The 10936-nt window shown below is 45.2% G+C and overlaps 1 protein-coding gene across 14 annotated transcripts in view; it reads left to right on the forward strand.

The window, feature by feature from the left end:
• Positions 1 to 10439, forward strand: part of Mmd (disintegrin and metalloproteinase domain-containing protein mind-meld) — a 39490-nt gene extending 29051 nt beyond the window's left edge. For 4 of the 14 annotated variants that reach the window (XM_076902217.1, XM_076902216.1, XM_076902215.1 and 1 more), the window contains 7 exons: positions 844 to 982; positions 2801 to 2956; positions 4280 to 4351; positions 6234 to 6370; positions 6622 to 7087; positions 7912 to 8100; positions 9537 to 10438. In XM_076902217.1, the coding sequence (XP_076758332.1) occupies positions 844 to 982; positions 2801 to 2956; positions 4280 to 4351; positions 6234 to 6370; positions 6622 to 7087; positions 7912 to 8100; positions 9537 to 10200 (1823 nt within the window). In that variant the 3' untranslated portion in view covers positions 10201 to 10438. Of the gene's footprint in view, positions 1 to 843; positions 983 to 2800; positions 2957 to 4279; positions 4352 to 6233; positions 6371 to 6621; positions 7088 to 7911; positions 8101 to 9536 lie in introns of all 14 variants that reach the window. The other 10 variants (XM_076902221.1, XM_076902220.1, XM_076902223.1 and 7 more) reach the window with 10 other exon arrangements.
• The last annotated feature ends 497 nt before the right edge of the window (positions 10440 to 10936 follow it).

A 10936-nucleotide genomic window follows, 5' to 3' on the forward strand; every position in this document is an offset into this window, starting at 1 on the left:
GATTCCAGAGATTAAGGAGGCAGAGATAAATACGCGTTATTAATCCTATGTTAATGATTCGTCCGTTGGTGTGCGATGTCCACCACACGATCCACTACAACGCCAATGTGCCAGCTGCTTGTATGCCCTATAAAAGCATGATGAATAAGGCTGATTAGCGAAGAAACGAACATCGTTCCCCCGGATCGTCTATGATCGAGGAAATCGTTAACCGTTGGAGCCAAAACGAACTATAAAAGATGATACGATTCAGTAATAAATGAACGAACGAATGAATAAGTAAATAGAGAAATAAATAAAATAAAATAAGAAAAAGAAGTGAAAGTAAAGTAGAGAAAAGAAAAATGGAAAACCAGTCTACTAATCGAACGATTTGATCGCGATAAATCCGTGATATCGTGTCTTCGTCGATGCCAATCGAGAAAACGGTATCGGCAAACGGTCTTTCGACTCGTACGTAAGACGCGAACGATTTTACGGGGAATGTATCGATTAAAAAAAGGAAGCTAACGTCGCGATTTCGATTTCGAGCGGCGAGTCGAAAGAATCCGACGGATATCGCGTCGATGCGATCGATGGTGTGTACTGTACGATAAACTACGTCTATGTATATGTGCTGATTCTGGCTTCTCTGTTTCTTGTCTGTTTCTGTCTGTCACTGCCATCTCTGTCTGTCTGCATGCTGTGGGACGCTCGGATACCAAAATATACCGCGGTCTGCGTGAACAATGGTATACGATCTTGATATCGTGATCGGATATCGATGATCTTTGACACGTGACGACCAACGACCGAATGCAAATCTAACGATGTTACTGACTAACACACGTCTGATCGTCACAGAGAACTACCACGGCTCTAACACTGTATTTTTAGTTGGTGTGCTCATGTCGGTGGTAGGGGGTGTTTTCATAGTATTTGCTCTGATGGCTCTCTGCTACAGGTCAGTCGTAGTACATAAAAACTACTCCCTCTGTCTCAGGTTAGTGTGCAGAAACATACACGTAGACATTTTTTCGTATGCGTATATATATATATATATAAAAACATATATATCTACCTATCTATATATATATATGTATGTATGTCTTTTTCATTTCCTTACGATTCACGCATCGTACATATATATTTACATGTATATCTTTTAGAGACCGTACTATATATATGTATGTATGTATCTATGTATGTATCTGTGTACGAATGTACGTATATATGTATGTATGTATGTATGTATGAACGTATGTACGTATGTATGAATGTATGAACGTATGTATGGATGTATGTACACATGTATGTACGTATGTACGAATGTATCTACGTATGTATTTTGTATGCATGTATGTATGTATGTACATGTATATGTATATATATATTACTGTCTTTCTCTTTTTCGCTTAATGTTCTTTCTGCATTACTTTTCTTTCATTTTCCTTCACCTCCTCTGTCGCTCTCCGTCCAACGCCACTCTTTCCTTCTATCTGGTCCGTCGTTCTCTCCTTCTTCCTAGTCCCTTTCTGCGTTTTCACGTTCTTTTCTCGGTGTATCCTTGTTATCGTGCCGATAAAGCGCTCTGCATAATCCGTGTCACAATAAATGGCAGTATTCGTTTGGCAACGAACATTACTCGATAATCTCGCTTGTACGACCGCACAAAAATTGCGATATTCGTCGCAACGAACAGAAGAGTCGCGACGAAAGATGAGCTTGCGCTGGTTCTCGAGATGAACTCGCGCGCTGGTACGAAACGAGATCGCGATCGATCGCGTGCCGTGTATAACTGATCGTTGCTACGATTGCCGGCAAATTTTGTTACCGGACCATCTAGGTTGATTTAAATCGCTTCCGCAAAAATTGGCCATTAACCGATATCGTTAACGAACGATCGAGACATTTTTAGAGAGAGAGAGAGAGAGAGAAAGAGAGAGAGTAAATTAGTCTGTACGTGTATTGGTATCGGTTAAAGGTTACCGTGTAACAGCAGGATGATCGCGGTTGTCTCATTGTTCCGTCGATCGAGTCTTAAAAGAGTATCTTTCACCTCCATGGAACGCACGCGTCTTTTGTTACTAAGCTTCCACTCGATTCTCAAGATATTTTCACTGTCTACGTTATCGTTTGATTTTGGGCATTTGGTTAAATGTTGGATGGATATACTGGCAGTGGAAGGAGATCCCGCACGAGTGGTTGGCTGTAAACGCCAGCCGCGGGTGTACCATTCGACTGGTTATCTAATTTCGTTCTAATGCATGGGAATCACGGCTCCCTGTAAAGACCCGTAGACGCGCCAGCTTTGCTAGCTTCAACCACATTTTTGTTACGATCATGCGAAATACGACGACGATCATGCGATCACGACGAGACGCGAAAAATTCTGCGCTGAACGTATACTTTGAACCTGTTCCTTTAGTGCCAGACGCACGTTTCGTTCGCTTCACTCGACTCGACTTCGAAAGAGAATCGGTAAACGAGTTTGATTAAAGTATACGTTTAAGCCTGACGCGCGAGGTGCATAATTACGATGGTATCTCGTCGAGGAAAAGTTTCGAAGGGAAACGTACGGGGGCAATTCCCTTTCGTTCAGTCGAGATACTCGCAAAATGTCACCGAACACGCAACACGAACAACCAACGATCTCAGCTCACGACAATACGAACGAACGAACGAACGAACGAAGGAACGAAGCGATTCGTTCGACACAGTCAACCTCTCGTAGCTTGCATGCGCTTCCTGGTCGTTCTTTATTAATCGTAACCCCGATCTCGCGGCCCTCGCATCCTCGTAATCGGCGAATTTCTCGCAGAAGGAAGAGTACCATCCAGAAGTACAACCAACCGTACGTGAAGAAACCGCACCAAAGGAGTTACAGCAGCGTACCCGGAAACCACCACCCGGGACACGCGGTTCTGGATAACGTCAACAACAAAATCCTCACTTTCACCAGTATGCCCAACTGCAGGTACGACGATCATTTCGATGCTTTACTCTAGCTAACACTTAACGAGCAAACACTCCCACGGTCGAGTTCGAATTTAGATCCGTCCAGATCTTGTTCCACGTACCTAGATCTTCGACGCGGTTCAAGCTTTCGACGCGAATACTCGCTAATTACAAAACAACGAGACCATGTAGTACAGCAGCTCTCCATCACTCTTGCCGAACGTAGAGCGCATAGAGTGCACGAAAGCTGCAAACCTGTTTCTCGGCTGTCTTTAGAATAGAACGTTTCCACGTGTCGTCCACGTGGAAGGCTCGAGATCGATTCGCGTGATCATCGACGCGTCGAAGGGTAAACGAAGGAAGAGAAAACGAGAAACAAGTTTCCGACGATCCTGAGCTGATACGAATGAAAGTTTGGGGATCATGAGAGTATACGTGTTGGAATACGCTTTTAAGAGGCAATTTAGGGAAGACCCCTGCAACTAGTGTTAAAAAGGATCCATCAACGATCGCCAAAGACACATCTCGCTTCTACTTATACCTACTTACATTGGTTTTCCATTTAATGTTTGCGTCACACGAATTCATGTCACACGGCATTCATTCGACATCTAGGTAACAAAATCATCCGACGGGATTCGCGTTGAACGAGTTCTCGAGAGGCAACGTCTTATACCACGCGTTCGATTCATTCGGATAGATATTCTCGGTGGTGTCGTAACTTTCGCGACGAGCCATCTTTCTCTGTCGTTCGATGCGAAACTCGGGGCTAATCTCGCTTCGAATACCAGTCCCTTCGACTCAGCTCGAATGAGATCGCGAAAGGTGAAAATCAGGCGCAACGTTTTCGCTTCACGAGGTATACGCGACAGGTTACGAACAACTTCCTTACGCGATCGATCTCTTCTAACTCATTTGTCCGTTACGATCTCGTACCTACCGCGTATTTGCCGCGTTCTACAGCGAGACTCGAAGAAAATCAAAAAGAGAAGAACGACGGAGAAAACGAAGACGCCTCGTCGTCGATCAGAAACCCGAGAACACCGTCATCGACGTCTGCTGCGCGTTTTCCAGACACCTTTTTTAACCCTTTGTGGTCGGTACGCTCTCCGCTTCGCAACTTTTTCTGAATTTCCCATAACAATCTTCTCCTGATCCTCCGCCTCTTCCACCGCTTCCACTACTTCCGGTCATCTTGATCGCTGGCTCTCGTAGAAGGATAGAAAAGGGAGAAATACGTTCGTCGAGTTCCTTCTCCTGGGTAACTCGTCGCGAATCCGACCGCAAGGGGTTAAATTCGTGGTGAAATACCCGCGGCATGCCTATATTAGTATATTTCTAGCCGCGGCGATACCCAGCGCGTGATGTTTCGACCCCCGAATAACATCGCCACCGCAGACGGGCCAAGAGTCAAGTAAGTCTCATGTGTCTCGCCGTTATGTCACCATATAGTTGATCGATGATCTCAAGACTCGAACACGCTCCCACCACGATCGCGGCAACGTGGCAGGCCAGTCCCAACGATAGACGTACAATCAGAATCGATCCTCGAGACTTGTTAACGTAGAAAACGAAACGGATATGTCGGGAACTCGATGAGCCTCGCTACGCTGTCCTGTCACGTTTTTTGTCTTTTTTTTTTTTTACTTTAACGAGACGAACAGAAACGCTCCGATTTTGGAGTTAGCGGCGAAGGTCGTTTACACCATCACCACGCGGAGAGATATGCATCCCTTCTGCGCGTGAAACTGCATTTCACTCGTTTAAGGGTGAATACCTTTCGCGTGCGACACTGCCACACGTACAGATGCGTTCGTATATTATGTATATGTACGTGGATATACATATAGATCCGTAACACACACCGAGGGTCGACGTTCGTGAACGTGACATTGTTTAACAGCATCGATCGCAGGAATGTAACGCGGTAGCGTTGCCAATTTTTACCATCTGAGAGACACAAACGTCGATCGTACGAGACATGTATTTTTTGTTCCCCTATTTCTTTTGGACCTTCGATTGGAACTAGGAAATGTTCACGGTCAAGACCATGTTCGTTCACCCATCCGTTATACGATCGTATCCGTTACATTTCATTTTCCGTGGACGTCTCGTTGCCTTCTTCAATATCTCGTTGCTCCCACTTTATTTCACACGGGCAGCCTTAATCCATGCGTACGCGTATCCACGCGATTGAAACACAATCGATCGGTCGGTATCATCATACTTTTTATCATATCCTTTAAACACACAGGCTGCGGTCGATTCAAGTAGAGTGTACAGTGAACAGTGCATGCATAGAATTCGACACGCCACGTTATTTTCAACACTCCAACGCACTGCATGACTATCCCCTGTCGAACCAGCCGCACAATAATCTACCTGTACGTCAAACTCCATCGGATGAAACGTGCATCCCTTGCAATTTGACGTACCTGCACCAAGCATGCTTCGTGTCTTACTTTCAGCTCACGCATTCGTAGATATACACTCCGATTGCAGCTGTATAATCGATTCGGAAAATGAAATAAGGAGGAGAGAAAGAGTGAAATGAGAGAAAGAGCGAGCGAGAGAAAGAGAGAGAGAGAGAGAGAAAGAGAGAAATACCGTCACACGTTACGCGAGCAAAGCATCGAAGATCGATGTAACAATCTCATCGTTCACTTGCTATCGTTCACTTGCTACGTTATACAATAGTTGCACTCGACGATTGTGCATGCTTGAATTCGATAAACTAATTATAACAATATACGACACCCTGTGCATCAGACTTATGTAAATCTCGGACGTCGGATGAATTAATTTGCGAGGGAAGACCACGCGTGTATACAGAGATGTATCGTCAAAATTCTTCGCGTTTAACCAGAGCCAAAGGAAAAGAGGCGACGTCGCGTTCGTATTCGTGTCACGTTTTAATTGGTAGCTTGATTAAAAGTGAGGCACGAACATGAACGTGACTGTAACTACGAGACTGCACCGGTTTAAAGAGAGCCTTTCGCACGAGTGCGACGACGATACTCGCGCGGCCGAAAACGAGTCACCGCGAGACAGAAATGAAACGTGCGACGAAAAACGATCGCGTTTTCAGACACGACGTTCAAAGGTGCGACTCACTATCGTTGAGACAAGTAAAATATTTGGAGAAAGAGACACGAATAAGCGAAAAGAAATAGACGAATAGAGTATACTAGCAGAAGAAACATCTATGAACGTCTCGTCGACGATTAGCTCGAATCCGTATGTCGATAGTTGGCGAACAACTCGAAAAAATGTCCTTTTCGAATCGATATTTTCAGGGAGCACAAATCGCAGCTGAAGACGCACGGCATTAGCGAGGAGGACGGAGGTACGGGTGCAGAGGAGGTTGTCTCTTTCATTGATCTGCAACCAGACAATATGACAAAGAAGGGAATTTTAAAGAAACACGGTTACGGTATTGTAATGGCTGATAACATGATCGATTAAAAAACGAGTGGGCAGATGACTCACGAACCCATGAAGGGAAGATGCAACAAGCTTCGACGAATGAGAGATACGTGATTTATTTACGTGAATCGTCGATCGGGATGTAGAGAATCGTGCAGTTTTTTGCATCGACCCTCCATGCACGATGCGATGATACTCGACGACGACGGCGACCAGCGAAAACCGTCAAGCATTAATCAGTGGGACGATTCCAACCAGGTATAGGAGAGGGGACCGTGGCCAACGTGGAACGGACCCTGGATCAGCTGAACGGATACCACGAGAATATTATCGAGGCCCTGAGACACGCAGCGGCTCATCGAGAAGCATCGGATACACCATCGGCCAGCGGGAACCCGATGGACGACGAGGCTCTGACGGAACCGCTGACGGAACCGTTAACGGAACCATTGACGATACGAGGCTACCCAACGGACTCGTATCGCAAGGACATCGCCGGACAGAAGCATATCGACAGCCAAGCGGAGGAGGAATACGACGAGGAGTACATGCCGCCTTGCGGAATAATTCGCATACGAAACTTGGAGGACCTGATCAAGCAGCTGGAGCGTCACTCGGCACGGAACATAAGTCCGTGCGGCTCAGAGGATATCCGGATGTCGGAGAGCGAGGCCGATCGTCCCTACAGAATAGATTCCTCCGTCTGTAGCGAGTCCTCCCAAGGGTAAGAGCCGATGCGAAATACAAGCTTCGCCATGCTTTCCTTCTTTCTCGACGTTCTCGTCTCGTCGCTTCCACTCTACATACATATACATACATATATATATATATATACCAATTATGTATTTGACAAAGCTTCGATCGCCGACCTAACTTTCTCTTTACTCGATGCCCCTGCGCGATACATGCAGACTTACCATCTACCACATTTACCTATCTATCTACATACATACATACATACATAAGTGCGTACCTTATCATCCTGTACACCAGTGTCGAAAACGATCGACTCTCCACGCACATCCGCCACCGTTCTTCCTGAGTAAGCGACACAAAAAAGCCATGACATCCCACCGGAGAGCCAGAGGCATCATCGTACACGCTGGCACGACTCTCTCACTCTGTCATATCTGTCGTTACTATTCTTCTCAGTCCGTCATTGCTTTACTCTTTCCTACTATTGCGAGTTCGTATTTTCTATATCTTTCTCGCTTCGTAACATTGCGCATATTACAATTATCCAAAGATCCGTGACACGTGTCTGGATACGATAGCGTTAGCGTAGTTAGCACCTACCTATGCGTGTGTACTTATATGTCGCAAACGATAATTGGTAGAACAATGTTGGTTAAATCGACTTGCATTAGCTCTGACGAGCTAGAACTCGATGAAATTCACATGCGGAGTCTGTTTATACCGTCTCTCACCCCCAACCCGGTCCCTCGATAAAAAGTACATTATTTTGGATAATTCGAGGGAACGTGAACCCGCGATGGTAAAATTCTCGACTGAACATTTCTAAGGAAAATGATTCGATGTCCTACGTAGAAGCAGAAGATGTACCCGCGGCCGTGACGATACCTACGGTAGATATTGTCAACCATCGTCTCGAAGTCCTTACGGCACCCATCAGCCCGCTCAACTCTCCCATCAAATGCACAAGGAGGAGGGTATCTATGCAACTGCCGATCCTGACAGAGGCTCAAATACTAGGGGTGAAACTCCCGATAGTGGAAGGTATCGCAGATTCTTTCAATACGAAACACGGGCTTGGTAGATGTAAAGAAGGAACCGAACCGTAGCGAACCGTTTCTTACCGTTTTCTTTTTTTTTCCTTTTTTTATTAATATTATATATTAATTACGAGTAAGATCTTACTCGGTGAAGATCTTCTAGAATCGCAGATATCCTAATCTCCCCCCGACCGAGAGTCGCATTCCCATTGGCCGCGTTCCCCGATTAGTGTTGGGAATCGAGGTACGCGCAGGAACGTTTCGCGACCAGAAAAGCGTCGTTTCGTTAATAATTAGTCGAGATCACGATCCCGACGTCGATTAATTCCCACCACTAGAGCGAACGCGCATTCAGATAAGGATATTGGTGCATGCCCGAGTTAGAGAAGTACCGCGTTGGAGAATATCGCGCGGCAGTAATGTTCACGGATCGATTCGATGGGTTTTCAAATCGATGCAATCGTGTTACATAGATGTATACATGCTTAGCTGCGTTGGTCCCAAACCGTTCGAGGTACGTGCAAAAACGGAATATAAATAGACTCGGCATACTACAACTGGGTCTTTTGCAAGTCCATCTTTAGCCGGGTCCCTGATCGAGCACGATCGATCGAAAGGGTCGTCGGTGCAGAGAATAAACGAGAGTATCGCACCGAGATTCCACGAGACACAAACGAATAAGAGGGAAGAACAGACGATCCGACAAAATTCAACACACCAACTTTCGCATGCTACTCCACTGTTCTAGCTGCTTGTGCAATGCGCTGTGAATGTGCCGCAAACTACATACGTTCGAGACGAACTGTATGCGATTTCTCTTCTTAACGCGCGAATGGCCAGAAGCGTTGCAACCGCATCTTTAGCGTCGCGCCACAAACCGTGGCAAAAGCGATACTGGAAACTAGCGAGTCACGCGATAAACGAGTTTGAACGTATACTCGAGCGCGATCAATCCGCGCGATTTACGACTATGACGCTAGAACGATTCTGCACTTATCCTTATCTGAAAATTCCCTTCCTTCTTAATTCATCGCTTTCGTCGTGCGTGAGAATAAACAAGAGGCAAAGGCGGAAAATTACAGGGCTTCGCACGTGCGCGCAGGCTAGAAAGCTTTCTGTGTACATACGTGACGCGTGGATACGATTCCGTTGTCGATTTCGCGAGATCGACGGACAGACGCGTGCATTAGACCACGCTCGGCTTGATATAGTAACGTAGATACCGGTAGAAACAAAAAAAAAAAAAAAAAAAGAACCGCGAATAGCAAAGATGGAAGAGTAAGGTAAGTTTTGATAGGGAAGAAGGGATTTAGAGTCGTTGTCGAGGGTCGTAAGTTCCGCGTGTCCGCGGCCTAGACGCGCGTAACCGCGGCGTGCGTATGCAGCATTAGTGGTCGTGGAATAGATCCAATGGGCTCGTGTAATCTTGTTATTTTCTAGTGATGCATTTATTCAAGCTCAACAACAACTAGCCCGATGGACTAGTGAGGACGGCGTGCAACACCGGCCACCGCAGCAGCCGCCGCCGCCGCCGCCGCCACCGCTGCCACCTGCAATGACTGGTGGCACGGTGCCGTTGCTGCAATCGCGTCATTCTCAACGAGAACATCGTCAACAACCGCAGCAACCGCATCATCGCTACCATCACGCGCAGCAATCGCAACAACAGCAGCAGCAGCAGCAGCAGCAGCCGCAGCCGCCGTCGTCGCAGCAGCAACATCCACGTCAACAACAACAACAACAACAACAGCAGCAGCAGCAGCAGCAACAGCAGCAGCAACAGCAACAACAACACCAACTGCCGGTGGAACAACTGCCAATACAGCAGCGCGGCTATTATCCATCCCCACCCCACACTGATAACGGTCTCGACAATGACGAGACTGAAAATGCTCAATCCCACCAACAACAAAAGGTCCCTGACGTTCGTGGAATCGATGTTAATCACTTGCCTAATATTAACAAATGCCCACTAGACGATAACTTTAGTCTAGATTGTAACATAAATAATGGTTCCCCTAAAGAATTAAATACCAACAACACTAGTGATAACGAAAATACTGCCCTACTGCCCCCTTCGCATTTTCCTGAGTACAAGCATTGATAATTATTAATCGATGACAGATAGTGTCCATAAAACATAGTGGTGTGATTTAATCTTGAACTCGCATTTTATACTGAATAGTGTAAATAACGATAAACTATTGATCGACCGAATTGTTGTTGATAAACATCAACAATAACAAAAAAAAACAACGGCAAACAGGTATTAAATTATATAAATTAAAATAATCTATATGAAATGTTTATTAATAAACATTAGTAAAGCGATTTACTCAAAAGAAACGCGTCGCTGTTATTCCTATATACATATGTACGTATGTATGTTCCCCAGAAAATTTCGAACAGTTTATTTCAACTATTTCTCAATATGTTTTCTACCTTTTAAGAGCAACTAATAATTAAAACCTTTCTATCTTTCACCTCTTCGACAAAACTGGCCGTTGAACTTTATAAAAACCTACTTATCACTTTCGTTGTAAACTTATAAAAAAATGTCGATTTTCATTCCTTTCTTCAACGACGAGTTAAATTGTTGATTTACTCGAAAACGTGATTTATATGAAATAAGTGAGAAATAATTAACGTGTACTCACCAATTGTTACCAGCACGATGCTTACATGCGTTCTCTATTCAAACGGTGGCGAATCTCTGCATTGACATGCAACTGCAACAAACATATTTCTTGAAATATCACGTTTGAGCTCGCTTATTTCATTACTTAAAACGAAAGCTTGAAATTCTCGATACCATTCGATAATGACAAATAACGTCTGAT

Source organism: Xylocopa sonorina, chromosome 9, assembly GCF_050948175.1.
Source record: "Xylocopa sonorina isolate GNS202 chromosome 9, iyXylSono1_principal, whole genome shotgun sequence".
In the NCBI taxonomy this organism is placed as follows: domain Eukaryota; kingdom Metazoa; phylum Arthropoda; class Insecta; order Hymenoptera; family Apidae; genus Xylocopa; species Xylocopa sonorina.